The following is a 17,084-nucleotide window of genomic DNA, read 5'->3' as shown; positions in this document are numbered from 1 at the left end:
CAGTTCACGCGGTTTCAACTCTGTGCTGTGACGCAGTTGGCAGCACCCATATAGAATGCTAAAAGATTCGTTTCGCCATCGAGCCAAAGAAGAAACTTTAATACAGCCTAATTCTTTCTTCTTTTGGTGATAAAAAGCGGCAAAAAGGCCTCATTCAACGAACACCTCGTGCCGTAAAAGGAAGGAATTGGAGAAGGAAATCTAAACGACTGATAGCTTTCCAATCTGAGAATCTCCTCGTTTAATAAAAGGAACTCCACAAATGTATCTCTCTATGGTGTGAGTTCTCTGTAATTCTTGCGCTAGAATTTGAGAAAGAAGTTTGAGAGATGGCATCCTCCAAGGCTTTTCTCATGGTGGCGATGGTGATGGTGATGGTGGCTCTGCTTGCCGGGCTATCAATGGCCCACTCTCATGCCGAGGCGCCGTCTACTTATCCACATAGTCCGGCCCCTGCTCCGGATAGTGCTGCCTCTGTTGCTTCGATTGGGCCTCTTGCTCTCGTAGGTGTCGCGGCTTCGGCCATGGTTCTGTTTCTCTAGTTGCATGCATGCATGCATGCGGATGTCTTGTCCATTGGAGTTGGCTAATAATTATGACCTACCCATGCTTAGAACTTGGGTTTGGTTGTTGTGTTGGTGGAAGGTGCTGTCTTTTGTGGTTAGTTGTGGTTGTGTGGACCTATCGGGATGATCTAAGATATGGTTCCGTATGATTTCTTGAGTAATTGATTTGAAGTGGTGGTGTTTGGTTTCCTTTATCTCTATTTTTTTTTCTTTGGAATTTTAACATCTTTTTATGGTTGTGGAATCAGATGGTCAAAGATTTTTGCAGCCAGATTCCCCAAATAATTATAGTCTTTTCCGGGTAGAATTTATCAGGCAACAACTCGTAAACGAGCAAAAAAATTAATTGTTTTAGCGTGTCAGATATAAGTTTATTTATTTATTTATTTTTTTGGTACATTATATATGTCGCACTAGAGAATAAATATTTGCTATGTCTCCAGATTATTTAAGCATGTTCTCACTCTTTTCCAAAACCCCCACCCCTACCTCTCTATAGAGGTGTCCTTTTTTTTTTTTTTCCTTTGTGCACATCAAGGGTCAAGACCTAAAAACAAAAGACTTAAAACATACCATCGCGTAGAATAAAAGATTGGAAGTCATACGGCAAGAGTGAGGTATATGAGAAGTTACCGGTGACAGGAAGACTAGCCAATCTATTCGCTAGTTGATTACCTTGTCTAAATCTATGAGAGGCCATGAAAAAATTCAGAGAAGATAACCAAACTTTGATATCATAGAGGAGGGGGTGATGTTGTTGAGAAATATATTGCAAAGAACTGCTGTGTTGAAGATTAGAAATCTATTGAATAACCACAGCTGAATCACTATCAAGCCATATTGATTTAAATCCCAATTGATAAATTGCTAAAATAAGGCCACTCCATATAGGATTGACTGCATGATTGACTGTTTTTCCGGGTGATATTTTGGAGGTAGATATGTGAGAAGATTCATGTACAACTAAATTGGAATCACAATTAAGGCTTACAACATATTGCACTTACAATATTTTTATATCTCTTCATATTTGGGAGACCTAAGCTGCTTGTGTAAAGAATCTACCATGCACCACCAAATTAAGATCATGCTAAATACTCAAATAAACATATGTTTTGAGGTCTAAACTACCTGAAATTGCTTCCAACAGGGAGGCATATCAATCTAATCAAGCATGCAACCTTTCATCATAAGCATAATTGTACCATATTGTGAGTTTTTTTGCAATAATAGTCTATTAATTCTTATATGAATATAATCAAGAGAATAAGAAAATAAAAAATCCCGAAGTTGTCCGTCCTTGCCTCGGTCCACAGGAGACTTCTAGCATACTCGGCTACAGAGGCCGTCAGCTTCTCGAAGATATGTTATGCTACACGGCGGACACGACTTTATAGCCAGAACAGTCTCCGGCATCCGTCTAGCAAACCTTGAAGATCACCACCTCCCCGTGGAAAAGCTCGAAGTAAATAAATTTTTTGCCTTTGGTGTCTCCTCCCGTGACGTTCAACTTTTCCACGCAACTGTAGCTGTCCCGCCACACGTCTGCGCTCTTATGGGATTGCTTGGGCTAAACTCGTTTGTCCCCTTGTCATTGGCTCAACTAGTTTAGGTCCAGCTCAATTCAACGACCAGGGGAAATTAAAATATCCTTCTATTCATGCACACTAACTAACCACCCCAACAGCCCTGGTGTCCGGTTTGGCTGAGCAGTGGGCTCGGTCCCCTTCTCCTTTGGACAAAGATTACGCAACCATATCTTATTCTCTGCAGAGGCATCGCAATTCTAGAGAGCATTTTCTGCATGGATGGATAAATACGAACCAATTCTCCAGGTTGAAACTGCAGCACCACAGACTATGATTACCACCTATGATTTTGATATCGCAAGCAAAGTCTAGCTCTCCTTTTCTGTCAATCACCAAAGCAGTGCACGTGGCGGACGGTTTAACACTGGTGGTGGGGTCACAATCCCACTATTATAGCACAATCATACGGTCTATGAAAGGGAATAATTTCCTAATACCTAGTGCATCATAGGTTCGGGGCGGTGGGCATTTTGGATATATATGTCTATATGATTATATATTGAAACTTGTTTGTGTAAAGGGCGTTTGGTCTAGTGGTATGATTCTCGCTTCGGGTGCGAGAGGTCGCGAGTTCGATTCTCGCAACGCCCCGGAAAAATACTGTTCGTTTTGGTCTTTATTTATTTGTTTATTTTTAATTACTGCTCTCTGCCCGCCTTCTAGTTTTGAAATTTGAATCTGAGCCTTTTTTTGCGGTCATGTAAGCTGCAACAAACTTTTTTTAGCCCCTTTTCTCTTTGGTTTTTGGACCAGCCAATAAGATTCTTTCTCCGCAAACGAAGAAGAAATGTGGGGATTTGCTTTTCCCGATTCCTCAATCTTGGAGTTTTTTTTTTGTTTTTGGGTAACATCTATTTTGGAGTTCAAGAGCAAATAAAAAAACAATCGTGACAGTTTGAAAACCTTAGAGGAATGCCGATATCCTCCGCAAAGAAGTATGCAAACAAACTATATGAGGAATGGTGTTATTTGGTCTCTAATGAAGTTTTTATAGACTCAAAAAACCTTATATCAGATAGAGGTCCCTCTTTGCTGTGAAGGGTTGTTCAGCATGTAGCTATAGGGCTTTAGTCTACATGATGACCTAACACATGAATCAACCTGTATTATTAAATGCCATAGCTTCACATCACTGATATAGTGAGATCTGCATGCTACGTTGGCTCCCTCTGACCGCTCCGTTGCGCAACATCTTCATGCACCCTACGCTCGTCGACTGTAGATTGCATTTGATTCATCCATCCAGGGTCCAAACAATCCAATAGGCATTGACAGGTGACAATGAAATGGAAGAATTAAGTGGGCATAGAACATCTGCTGACCTGTAATTTGATCACTGCAAATTCAAGTTCCTAAAGAACATCTCTTTTGTCAAGGAGCTCACTTATTCTTATAGTCTTTCTGCTGCAAACCACTCGTTCAGAAATTGGTGCATACTAAGCTATAGAAGAAAAATTTTGCAACATCCTTGTCTAACAAATAGAAAATTGCTGGTAGGTTGCATTAAACCATTGCTGAACCAAGACATGGAACATGAATAACAATAAAATTAGAACAACCGTCTCCCACTGGATAATACGACTGACCAAAACCTTTGGATTGATTGATGCCTGGTACTTGGCTGTCTTCGGAGTTTCTTGACCCTAGCATACCCACCAAGGATCCAAGAAGAATGTCCCTTCCAAGGAATCCCGTTCCTGGAGCAAGCTTCAGAAAAGTTCCTGTTCTTTAACTTTTGGTATCCATCCAGCTGTTTGTTAGATCGTGGGGCCACTTGTTAAGACCAAATCTATCCGCACTTCTTGTTCAACTGCAGCTGGGCCCCGCCGCCATCCTTCTTCCTTACAATTGAACCGTGCCCTTCCAAAACAACTAATTGAAGGCACATGTCCTGCATGTGATAATAAAAAAAAGCCCGTATTAACGAGCTGCCAGATCTCATCCATGTAAGAGAGAGACAAGTGACACAATATTTAAATTCTCACCAAACAGGGGCAATTTGGAACTAACGTATACATCTTTACGCGCTCAGGATCTTTATGTCAAGTTTGTAAGCTGGAGTTACAGAATTCAAATCAGACTCATGAGCTGGGCCTTCACTAATCCATCAGTCATGTCTTGGTTCCAAGTATATCAATGCTTAGACGTGGCATCTAATTTAAGTTCCTGTTGTTGTACCACTGTCCCTTTCAGGCGTTTTTCAGATTTTAAAATATATATCTAGCAAAGATCTGGCAGCTGTGAATCAATCAAGATATTTAAAGCAGCTAAAGTCTACGACATCCAATTTTTTCTTTGTTTAAGCCAAAATAACCATACTTACATATTCTGACCCTCAATTTTAAAACCCAGCATTGTTTATAATCACATCTTATTGTAACCTGAGACTTTTGTGCTGCTTTGTCACCACTGGCATGATATAACTTTAAACCACAATGATGATGATGATGTTGATCTCCCTTTCAAACCCGTCCTTCATCCCACATTCACACTCACTTGGATATATAAATATATTTATATTTAAATTATACAATGGATGCTAATTTCATCTTAATCTTGAGATGTCCATAATAATCGCTTTATGGTTATCATGCTGTCTTCTCTTCTATTCAGGTTGCACAAAGCAAGACCCATCAGTCTTAAAGAAGCCTGTCCTGGTCTCTGATCCCAAAAAAACATCTATAGGGGCATTTCTGGAAAGCAGCCCAACATTATTGAATGTATCATTTAAGTCAAGTCCTAAGATAGGGAGGAGTCTTGATCAAGCAACTAGCCAACCCTCCAATGTCCATCACCACTCCCACTAATCTCCTCTCGCTCCTACACTCTACACCCACCTCCACCACCTTTTGATTTTTTTTTTCTTTCTCTCTCTTCTCTTCCCAATCTACCCCCACAAAAATACTCAAATTTAAATACAAATACGGAAGAAAACATTGCCCCTCCAACCTCCTCGTCTGCTCCCTTCTCCATCCCTTTTGCTTCTTCAAACCCCTGAAGCCAGCCAGGAAAGGGGGGGCAAAAATTTTAAAACCTCCGAAAGTTATGATTCTCACGTCCCACCAGCAGTACTCAAATCCTTACTTCAATCCAACTCCACTCCAAAAAAATTCAGCAAGTCTTCCCCAAATCTCCACCTTAGGGGAAGCCCCCATGTCCTAAAAATCCTTTTTTTTTTTTTTTGCTCTTCTATTAGGCCCACCTTCACTAGTCTTCCATAATACCCTTCCATAGCCAGCCATGACCGAGGTGCTTCGGTCCCCCTCCCAGCTCCCTTCTTCTCCAAGCCGGCCTTCGCTTTCCTGCGACCTAAATGATGGCTCACCGAGCCTTTTAAGCGGAGATGGGGTCGAGGTGGGGGAGGGCACCGGGCGGTGGTAGAGAGGAAGAGGGAGAGACGGAGGAGAGGTGAAGAGGAGGCATCGGCGGCGGAGGAGCAGCTGTCGGTGTTGGCGCTGCTGCTGACGGTGGTGAGGAAGTCGCTGCTTGGGTGCAAGACGGAGGGCGCGCAGGAGCTCCGGGGAGCCATGGAGATCGGATGGCCCACCGACGTGAGGCATGTCGCCCATGTCACCTTCGATCGATTCCATGGCTTCCTCGGCTTGCCTGTCGAGTTCGAGCCGGATGTTCCACGGCGAGCACCCAGTGCCAGGTCTATTATCGTCTTCTCTTGTTTTGATAACGATGGATTGTGGCTAATTTCAGAGCCTGGAATGGAATTTGGTTTTTCTAAGATGAAATCTTTTTGAAACAAGGCGAAAGGTGGCTCCTTTTTTAGTTTCCTTCCTGTTGAATGCTGTTAGAAAAGGAATGTTTTTGCTTGGATTTATAACGGTTTTTCAATTATTGATCTAACAAAATTGATGTGTTGGGTTTTTGGTTCTGAATCAATATTTCAGGTCCATACTGTTGGAGATTAAATTGTTTAGTGTTCACTTTGATTCTCTTTATGAAATAAATGCCAGCTCACCCTGTCTTTTGCATCCGAAAAGAAAAAAAAAAAAAAAAGAATCCAAATACAGACTTTATGTTGTGTGATGGGTTAATTAAAGATTTCTAACATTTGGTTGTCTTGTTTGGAGACACAATAGAGAAATATGCTGCATCGTTTCTAATAACATGTTTTTACTTCATCACCTTGATAATCAATCCAAGTGTCAGTAGTTCTCCAATCCACAAGGACTCCATAACGATCAATTTTTTATCCAGCTGTTGCTTTTATGTTTCTGAATCCTTCGCACTCTCACCAATAGGTCGTATAATTGCTATATCTGTTGTTACTGCAAAGTGTTCCAATTCTGATCATGCTATTTCAGATGATCACCTCCAATTTCAAGATTCATTAGCACTGCTAGCCCCTAACCTTGTTAGCAGGGATTTGGAAATGCTTCTAGTTGCTACATTAGTTTCTGCATTCTTTCAGACTTTGGATAATCCATGAGGCCACAAAATAGTCATATCACTACATTTTAGATTCGAGGCTGGATTTGAAGAATCAAAGGGCTTGCTAACGGTCCTTATCAGTCCAGAGACTGGTATCTGAACCTTCTTATACACTTGTCCAAGAATGTTTTTTACAGTGATTTCTCATGATCAAACAGTAAGTACATCTCTTAAGCCTAACTTTCATCTCCTCAGCTGCATGATGGGTGGTTTCCTAATAGAAGCATCTAATCTACCACACTACTCCAACAAAGTTTTGCCTTAGGAAGTTCATTGCTTTTCATCCATTGAATCATTCCATTTGAATTAATCATTAACTTCAGTAATCAAATCAAGGAATGCAATGGATAGAATTGTTTTCTTAAATTCTTCAGTAATCATCTATCCTTGTGTGTAATACCAGGTTGCAAATACTGTCCTTGGTGTTGATCTTTGCTGAGAGCTGGATGTTGGCTTCATCTCCTGGTGTTTAATTGCACGTGCCTCTCTAATAAGCCAACATTTTGGTGCGAAATGTTCCCATGGAAAGAATTGAAGAATATTGGGATTGAACAGACAGATAGATAATATGTCAGAAAACTATAGAGATTCCCATAAGCAAAGGGATGATACTATAACTAACAATTAATTGATGGTTGCTTGAACCTGGAGGCAAATTTTGGTTTCTTTCTCCTTACAGGAAAAGCTGAAGAAATAGTTTATTTTTAGTGACTGGAGTGACATTTAAAGGGATCATATGCTAAATACGAGGACTTTTAATTGTTGAACAGAACCTGATAGAAATTGATGATAAATTCATTCTAGAAGTCAATTTTGGTGGGATGTTTGAAGGAAAATATAATCCAAAGTACAGAAGACAGAAAGATAAATGTCAATAAAAGCAGTGTTGGTGGAACTTTAACTACCAATGTGTGCAGGAGTCGTCACGTACACTCCGTTAAAGTTTTCACCTTTGAGTCAAACCTTGAAAAAGAGGCAAACCCTTGATGTTATATTCAGCATTTCGTTGTTAGTCTCTCATACCAACTGTGGGAGACCTCACTATCTAAGCTAACAAACTATCATGACTCAGACTGATATGACCAGTTGAAAAGTCACATGGTGATTTTAAAATTAATTGTAACACTGTTGCTTTTGGTGACTTAAAAAAAACATCACGGATGACTTTGTATCACATGATCAATCCATCCAAAAAGCCAAAATAAGGTATCAAAATGCCAAAACTAACCTTGTGCTTTGATTTCTCCAATTAGAAGAGCTCCACTATGGCAATATTTACTTATTCATTTATCTTTTCCAGTGCTATTCTGCTTCCTCCTTTACTTGCTCTGCTCATTGCCGCTGAAGAGGGAAGCAACAAACAATAATATAAACTAGGCCTTCTCCTTTTCATTTGTTCGATTATGTGGATCATGCTTCATCATCAATTCATATGCAATACAAATCTTGAAAACGGAAGTAAATATTAAATCCCATTTCATCTCTTTATATGTAATAACATGCTTATAATTGTAAGTATGCATATAAGCATGTTCTCTTTTAGCAGATGCTTAGTGGCCATGCTCATATCTTAGAGATGTTCATATTAGTACATATCTGGTTTGGTTAACCATCACGAAAACTACTGTAATCCAAAGTCAACAAGCTTTATTCTGCACCACTCAATCAGGCTTATACATCTTAGTTTGCCGCTTATAATCCTCTTCTTAGTTTTATGAAGGATTCTGGATACAAGTCAACATCCATGATGCCCTAAGCTGCTTCTGCTTCGCTGTATAGCCATATTCCTTATAATGTATCATACATTCAGCATCTAGCTCTAATCACCGTTAACATAGTCCTTTTGACAGACAGACGACGTACGTACGTACGTACATTGCATGCATATGTTTTTTTTTTTTTTAATTCTCTTGTTGGTGCAATTAGCTTTCTCTATGCTTTGTAAGAAAATTTAAGACTAAGTTTAATTCCTAGTGCAGTGTGCGTGTGTTTGGTGTCTCTACCGAGTCAATGCAATGTTCCTACGACTCTAGAGGGAATAGTGTTCCAACAATACTCTTGCTAATGCAAAGACGTCTTTACGAGCAAGGCGGCCTTCGGGTATGCTTCTGACTGATGCTAAATGCATTATATTTTGATTTTGGTGACTGATGCTAAATACATTATATTTTGATTTCTGATGCCTGACACTTGATTCCCAATCTAACTGAACAGGCTGAAGGCATTTTCAGAATTAATGCAGAAAATAGCCAAGAGGAGTATGTCAGAGACCAGCTAAATCACGGAATTGTACCAGATGGTATTGATGTGCACTGCCTGGCAGGTTTAATCAAGGTAATAAATGTCCAAAATTGTGCAGTAATTTAGATTGATGTTGAATTTGCTAGTAACTTAGGACAGTTCACCTATAGCAAGCAGCCTGCATTTCTTATTATGGGTAGCAAAAGTAACAAGTGCAAGACCAAAGAAGGTTCTCATCAGCTGGCATATAAATTTTGGCTTAGTCGCATTAATCAAACCACCCCCACATCCCCCAACTCCGTGCCCTGCATGAATAATGTTGGACAAGCCTGCAAACCTTTTGGTGATATGATATCTAACATTTGTTTTATACTGCTCGTATGAATGCATAGTGTACTATGTATGATTTTCTGGTCCCCATCTTTGATTTAAAACCAAGCACATCCAGTTGTTTTATCAACTGCTGGGTTTCATTTACTAACAAATAAATGTGATGGTTATAAACCATGTAGAATTGGTAATTTTTAATTTGTCAAAACATTTTTCTTTTTTTTTCCCCACTCTCCTGCTTCAGGTATATGTAACTCTGGAAGCAGCAACATCATGATTTGTCTGTCTACTCTATTGTACTTTTTCTTTCTTTCTTTCTTTTTAATCTCACCATCTTATTACTTTGCAATACTAGTTCCTGTGTATGAACTATCAAACTGAAAGGTTGGTTATATATTGCATAATTGGGTTGCTCTGGTAATGGTTCTTTCAAAAAGTAAGATGATTTTCATCAAGGATTAAATTGTTCTGCATGATGACATAATAACATTTGCTGATGCTTCTGTAGGCTTGGTTTAGAGAACTGCCTGCTGGGGTGCTGGACTCTCTTTCGCCTGAACAGGTGATGCAATGTCAATCAGAAGAAGATTGTGCTGAACTTGCAAGACTGCTACCACCAACAGAGGCCGCTTTACTGGATTGGGCCATCAATTTGATGGCTGATGTTGTCCAAGAAGAACAGCAGAACAAGATGAATGCACGCAATGTTGCAATGGTATTTGCTCCAAACATGACCCAGGTAACATTTGGTTAGCCCAACTTGTTGGGATCTTCCATTGCTTTAGCAGTGGTTTATATTATACTAATTAACTGCTCATCCTTTGTTTGGCCTAGTTTCATTTGTTAGCACTTTCTAATGCTTATGCTCAGCCTGTGGATGCATTAAAGGGTTGACATCGGTTAATTTTTCATAATTGTAGATGGCAGATCCTCTAACTGCACTGATGTATGCAGTGCAAGTGATGAATTTTCTCAGAATACTGATTGTAAAGACACTCAAGGGAAGACAGGAACCCACTTTAGGGGATGCTTCGATCCCCCATTTAGATCCATCAGATGAAAATGGCCATCACAGCCCTCAGCTTCATCTGGAGAGTTGCGGTGAAGAAGCAAAGGAGCAAGTTTTTGCTCCTGAAGAACCTGCTTTAGATAGCCCCATCCGCCTTCCTGAAGAAACTACCACCACAGATGAGGCAGCTGAGACTTCTCAAACCTCTGACAACAATACTGTCCCAGAAGGAACTGCAGTGCAATCCACCGATGAACTCTTTTGTGAGAACCCAGCATGTACTGATGGTTCAACTATTGGCCCAGAAATTGCTGCTAATGGTTCTAATGCAGTTCGTGTAAATTCTCGTAGGAACAAGACAGGACGGTCAAGCAGTTTCAGTCATAAGAAAGGAACAAGAAAAGCTAAAGGACACTCCGCCATTCGAGCAACCCTGCCCACTGAGAAATCAAGGGGGGCCAGCATTGTGAGTCGTATAAATTCAAAGGTAGAGCGTGTAGAAGCATGGAGGTGAAAACTGTTAGATGGGTCTGTTTCATTACATGACTGACTTGTATTTGACTATAGTTTTGAGTTGAGGTATCATGAATTTGCTTTGAATGTTTTGGTTTCTGGTTGTTGTATGATTTTCCTGTCTTGACGCATTCTATGCTAACTGTTCCTGTTTTCTGAAACTTACGTTTGGGTGATGAAGATGTGCCTGTTTCTCTTGTAAATCTCAATGACTTCATTTTACGTTGCTTGGTATATTAGCAGATGCTGTGCGGCCATTCCATTTGATATTAATTGCATAGGTACAGAAAATGTCCAGCTTGTGTGATCACTCTTCATCCATCAAGCTAATATCTGGATCATGAGAGCATAATAACTTTTTTGGGTGAAAATGAAACCACTGCGATTGTCTGGCCTCCACCCTGCTTGTGCTACAAGTACACAACTAATCAGAAAGTATCATTTCTCTTCCACTTCATTTTTTTTCCCCTTTTTCTTACAGAAAAACATGTCTCTTCCATTTCATTTGGTGCTTTTTCCTGATGGAAATTCATAAATGGATGCTATCAATTTCAATTCTTTGTCCGAATGCCATATTTGGTGCTTTTTGCTGATGATAAATTCATAAATGGGTGCTATCAATTTCAATTCTTTGTCCGAATGCCATCACAAGGTCACACTCTGAGAAGCATAAAACCTGACTTGAAGTGGTGGTCCATAATTCTTCTGCATTTTTATTGTTTCAAGAATAATCTCTTTTGTTTGGTAGTAACATTTCCTGCAATTCTCAAGAGGAATATTCTTATACAGCTGTACGCTCCCTTCTTTTTATCTGTATGAAGCATGATTGACATATAATTTCCCTGGAAGGTACAGGAATTGAGGCTGAATGCTGCCAGGAGGGAAGGAAGCCGATAAGCCTTGCCAAGGATGAGCCTTGTCATCGTCGTTGTCTACCAGGTGGCTGCCATTCATGATCCAGTCATTGTTAGGGCATCGCTCGGTGATCATCTAGATTGTATTTTGCAGTGATATGAACATCATATCTATAGTCAAGAGACATCGATTGTTTTATTTTTTATAAAAAAAAAAAAAAAAGAGAGACATCGATTGAGCAAGGTTGCGCCACATGGCATTCTTCAACTCCTTGTGCTTCAGAGCAGTGAACTTACTGGTCCGTTGGGCGCCTCAGCCAATCGTTTCATTGTTGGATATAGAACACAACTTCGTGATCCTGAGAGATCCAACAATTTCGCCAATAAGATCTCCTTAAATCAAAGAGAATGCAACGTGGTGCTGCCAAGTTACCCCTTCAAGTTCTTCATGCCATCGGCACTAGGAACTGAAAGGGTAACGGCGTGGTGCTATTGAGAGCACCATACTAGGTTCTGGGAAACCCAACAATTACCCGCAACGAGACGTGATAAAGAACTACGGTTAGAAATCTCCATAGAGTTGTAACGGGAACGACATTTTTTTTTTTGGTAGAAACGGGAACGACTTTTTATTGGGTTGTTATAAAATGGTTAATGAATGCGACCAGGTCATATATTTTAAACTCAATCTTTTACGGCAACGGTTAGTGCAGAGCGACATAGACTTTATCCAGGACTCAACCCTTAACGTAGCAGTTCAATCGGGGCCATGATCCTTATCCCCACGCGACCACCAAAATTGGAGCTTAAAAACGACCTTAATGGATACGAGCTCCTCACACTGGGAGCTGATGCTATCTTTCATCACAGCCATTCGATAGGCTTCTGGCACATGAGTTATGTTTGCACCGAACCTGATGGCCATCTGATCTCCCAACGGACTCCACAAAGGATATCCATGTGGAGGACTCCCACCCAAACCCACCATCCTTTCAGCACAGACGGTTATATAAACGCCGAGGCATGGTGATTCGGAGAAGGCTATGGAGGCCAAACTCCACTTGTCATCTAATCCACCACCACCCATCCTTGTTTCCCTCATCGGAAAACTATCCTAACATCCTTCTCAAATTCCCCATCTTCCTCCTCCAAATCTCCAACCAATCTCCTCCTCCTCCTCCTCATCGAGATCTCTTGTATTTTCTTTGTTTTTCTTTGTTTTCACAACAAGATCATGGCTACCTTGGGAAGCTTGAGCTCTTTGTTTGAGAAACCGATGCCCGAGAACCCGACGCTGTTTGATTCTCTGTCATCATGGAACCAAACCAAGCCCAAGAAACCAAGTGAGAACTCGTCCTTCACGGAGATCTTCGGTGAGCTCCACTTCCAAGAGAAGCCTGCACAAACCTCCGAGAAAAAGAATGGCAGAAATGGCTGTAAATGTGATCCCAAGAGCAATGGTGGCTTCTTGGTGAAGAATTCGGAGTCCCTGCAGCTCTGCACCGAAGGGCTTGGCTCCGAGAGCTCGGACGACGTCGATGACTTGGTGAAGGAAGGTGGTGGTGATTGGAGTGATCTTGGGAAAGAGAAGGGCACAGAAAGGCGGTCTCGGCATGATGGCGTGAATGGTGCTTATTCGAGAAGCTTGTCACAGGTGCGGTCGAGGAGCCGTGGGGGCTTCCCGCCGCCGATATCATCTATCGGGAAGAGCGGCAAGCCATTGATCTCCTTCAAATCTTATAGGGAGGATGGGAGGTTTGTTCTGAGAGAGATCAGGATCCCAACTTATGAGTTCTTGCAAGCCTCTCGGGAAGACGGGCGGCTCAAACTGCACATAGTCCACCCAGAAGAAGCCATTTCAGAAGGAGAAGAAGGAGAACGTGAAGAAGAAGAAGAACAACAAGAGGAAGGGGTAGAAGAACAAGAAGAAGAAGAGAAGAAAATAGCTGATGAAGCGCACAGCAATTAGTAATAGACTTTTTGTTAGTTTATGCCGTTTCTGAGGAATTTCTTGGAGAAAAGTTTGACTTTCATTTTTTTTTCTAAGGATAAAGAGAGGAAAAAGAAAAAGATAGAAACAAAAAACAAAGGTTATTCCAAGAAGAGAAATTAGACAGGAGAAATAAGGGCTTTTACTCTTTCATGTTTTCAAGCGTCTCAGGCTCTTGGTTCTCAAGAGACATGCTGAGCCTCATGTTCACATGGTGTTGAACTTTACAGGGTTAAAAATTTCAGTGTCTTATACATTACTCTTGAAACTATTCAATGCTAGTCAATCCTCAGTTTTACAAGCCTTCCTGAATACATAAGTATACAGGTATTTTATGTCATATGATTCTCATGCAATCGTCACTATGATTCCCACCTTGAAATGGCCTTCTGACTGGAGTGTTTAATCAGGTGTTAATCTCTATCTGCTGTACAGAAGGAATAATTTAGGACATTTTGATGTTGTCAATCATCGTCCTTCCTATCAGTATAATATCAAAAGAGTATGTTATAATTTGAAACTTGTCGCAGAAATACTTGTTTGATTAGCCTAACCAATGCATCAAAAACAATGTTTATTTGGTTCTTGTTGCTGATGCACCAATCATATGAAATAATAAGATAAAAAGGCAAGGAAATTGCTTCTCTGGTAGAAATACACAGAAGGCTGGGATGCTGCTTAACAAATTGAAGCTTGGGTTTAAAAGCTTGCAATATGTGTTCATGCAGCAGTCCATAGGTTATAAACAGAATTACGGGCATCCAGTGAAAAAAGGGAAAAATCCCAAGGACTTTGAAGTCACAGTATTGCTACTTGCTGATAGGACCAGGATGGGCAAATTGAGAAAAATACCATGTAATGACAAGAGTTCTCTAAGCTATTCAACCACGATCAGATGATTAGGATTCCATGGCAGGTAAACGCCCTCACCCAAAAGCCTTCAGGATCAGAAATCTGTGGATAGAAATTTCATTCCCATTAATTTAGACCAAATAAATCCTCTCCTGACAACAAAAAACTCATTCCACTTTCCAGCTTTGGATACTTAGTCTCCTACCATCTGTGGTGGCAGACACTCTTTTAACTTTTGTCACATAAGGTTCACAAGAATGCCAAGGTCCTTACCAAAAAGAACCAAACCACAAAAAAAGAAGAAAAAGCAAATGAAGGTCAAGTGAACATCAGTTATGGATTACCTGGCAAGAAATTCAAAGTTTTCCAGGACAGCGATCATGATCTTGATGCCTTTTCCTGTCGATGTGTTCCACTGAGTACATATGAGATATTGTATGGTTAAATACAGAAAACGTGTAAATTTTGTCAATGCCTTGGAGATGAGGACATGAATTGTAAAGTAATGCATCCGGTTCTGAAAGAAGCTGCAGGCTAGGTTGGCATATCAGAATATGTCAAGCTTCTGCTGAATAAATGCTGGCATCAAACGTCAGATCATAATGTGTAAATCTGGAGAACTATCCTGAAACACCTACCAACAGTGCCTCCCAACACTTGATGTTGCCCAGGTTGAACTCGCAATCAAGTTGTCTTCATATTGTGAGCACCAAAATTTCTCCAGTTGGAGCGGTTTTCCATATCACCAGTTTCAAAAATCAAAGATTATATTATACATTGATTTTGAGTCACTGCACAAGAAAAGCATGGTATCTTAAGTTCAAAATATAGTGGTGAAGTGTATCTGCACGAATCGTCATAATTTGTTATTAGCTATGATCATGTTCTGTTTTGATCTCCTTTCCTATCCAGTTCCAAGCTACAAAAGGGACCTGCATCATCTAAAATGTAGTGGGTTAACAGCAAGCTAAAGAGAGAACAAGGATCCGAAAGATGCATCATCCAGATTTACTAGCTATAGAGCTACCAAACAAGATTAACAAAATTGTCACAAAATATCTAATTTTATAAACGCCACAAAATATCTAATTTTATAAACCCCATTATGGCCTTGCATTACTCACTTTCAATCTTTGCAAGAGTCAAGTCCCTCTGTGGTTCAGATTCAATGGCAGTAGGATAGATCGATAATTTTGCATCTTGAATAACCATAACGTGTGCAACCTCAGGAAAAGGAAGAAATAGTGTAGAGATTAAGGAGAGACCAGCAAGGTTTTTGTTTAATAATTCTGTTAGTTAGGCAAAATTCAGAAACATATGCAATGTATACATGCCAGGTGTATTATCTTAAAAAGTAATGCAAATCTAGGTGACATTTGTTCTACAGTTTAAAAAAAAAAAAAAAAAAATCATGAATTGATGAACCAACTACAATGGTACTGTTCTCCCAAAAATCAAATACTAGTATGTTGGTGAACATTGTAGCAGAAGCCTGATTTTTAACATGAAAAGGATGCATAAAACAAAAAATAAGATGGGTGCATGCGTATATATATATGAAAAACAAATTGAAGATAGGATGCAACTAACAGTTCATTTGTTCTAGTATCTTCAAAGTGACATAATAATTTGTGACGAATATCTATAAATTCATAGGAAAATCTTTTCCCAGAAAAAAAAGTTTGCACCTTAAGCTAACAGGTAAATTTATCATGTAGATTTAAATTAGACTTAAGTTATTATTAGGTCCATGGAACTTTTCCTTAGTAAGATGAGTCCATGGAACTTTAGACTTGATCCAATGACCATAGTATCTTAAATTATTAAACGGGTGGACCTCATAAAAAGAATATTAGATATTTATTTTTAAAATGTTTCTTTTGAATGAAAAATTTATCTTGTTTATTGAAAGGGATTGTACAATACAAGCATTATATAAATGACATATACATATCATGATAATGCATATTGCAATATTTTTAACATTTTTATACAAATGAACTTAGAGTTCTCTAGATATTTTCAATGTACATGACGACATACCCAAGCTGTTCCTCCTGTAGCCAAGCTGGGAACACAGAAGCAGATTTCCTTAACCATCTTGTTAGTTTCTTCCATTATTTGTCACTAAGATCTTGACTACTGTTTCTTGTTATCAAAAGATCTTGACTACTGTTAAGTCGGTCACTGAAGCAGAACCCATTTGTAGACCATGGGGTACAAGTGTCCAGGGCATTAACTATCGTCGAACACGAGCTTCATCAGGATCCCAGTTGCTTTATTTTATTGCGATCTGAGTTCGATTTAGGCAGATACATCCAGTACAAGGGTCTTCGGATAACAACAGTATCCATGAGCTGTAGCAACAACGACATAGTTTCTGGTAAAACAAGATGACGGTGTTTTTCTTTTTCTTTTTCTCTTAAAGAAAAAGAAAAAAAAAAAAAAAAGAAACCTTACAATAACATGATGTATCATTGATACAATTAAGCCTATTCAGGCTTGTTATGCTTAAAAATGGCACATATTTTTTTGACAATTAAAGTAAGCATATTGACAATTAAGGTGCAATCTGAACTTGTTAGTGTTAAATATTTTGCTTAACTTGATAATATGGTAACATTATGATAATTAACAGCAGCACCTTCATTACAATCAATTTCAGGATTATGATCTCTTCAGCCACTTGACAGTGAA

The 17,084-nt window shown here is 39.6% G+C and overlaps 2 protein-coding genes and 1 non-coding gene across 3 annotated transcripts; all 3 read left to right on the top strand.

Annotated features, from left to right (window-relative positions):
• The first annotated feature begins 2,674 nt into the window (after positions 1 to 2,674).
• On the top strand, positions 2,675 to 2,746 carry TRNAP-CGG (transfer RNA proline (anticodon CGG)). Its single transcript has one exon. It is a non-coding gene; the product is annotated as a tRNA-Pro (tRNA).
• A 2,234-nt stretch (positions 2,747 to 4,980) lies between these two features.
• On the top strand, positions 4,981 to 10,778 carry LOC105052112 (rho GTPase-activating protein 1). The gene is given in 6 exon segments (XM_010932819.4): positions 4,981 to 5,525; positions 5,528 to 5,807; positions 8,578 to 8,698; positions 8,813 to 8,932; positions 9,678 to 9,908; positions 10,090 to 10,778. Coding segments are annotated over 6 exon segments (1,485 nt in total). The 5' UTR covers positions 4,981 to 5,395; the 3' UTR covers positions 10,693 to 10,778.
• Positions 10,779 to 12,558: 1,780 nt separating this feature from the next.
• LOC105052113 (uncharacterized) lies at positions 12,559 to 13,821 on the top strand. The gene has a single exon (XM_010932821.4). It carries the CDS (start codon positions 12,780 to 12,782, stop codon positions 13,512 to 13,514), a length of 735 nt encoding a protein of 244 aa, XP_010931123.1. The 5' UTR covers positions 12,559 to 12,779; the 3' UTR covers positions 13,515 to 13,821.
• Positions 13,822 to 17,084: the final 3,263 nt, after the last annotated feature.

Source organism: Elaeis guineensis, chromosome 9 (assembly GCF_000442705.2).
Source record: "Elaeis guineensis isolate ETL-2024a chromosome 9, EG11, whole genome shotgun sequence".
Classification (NCBI taxonomy): Eukaryota; Viridiplantae; Streptophyta; class Magnoliopsida; order Arecales; family Arecaceae; genus Elaeis; species Elaeis guineensis.
The sequence above is the reverse complement of the archived record's forward strand: the minus strand, read 5'-3'. Positions and strand labels throughout refer to the sequence as shown.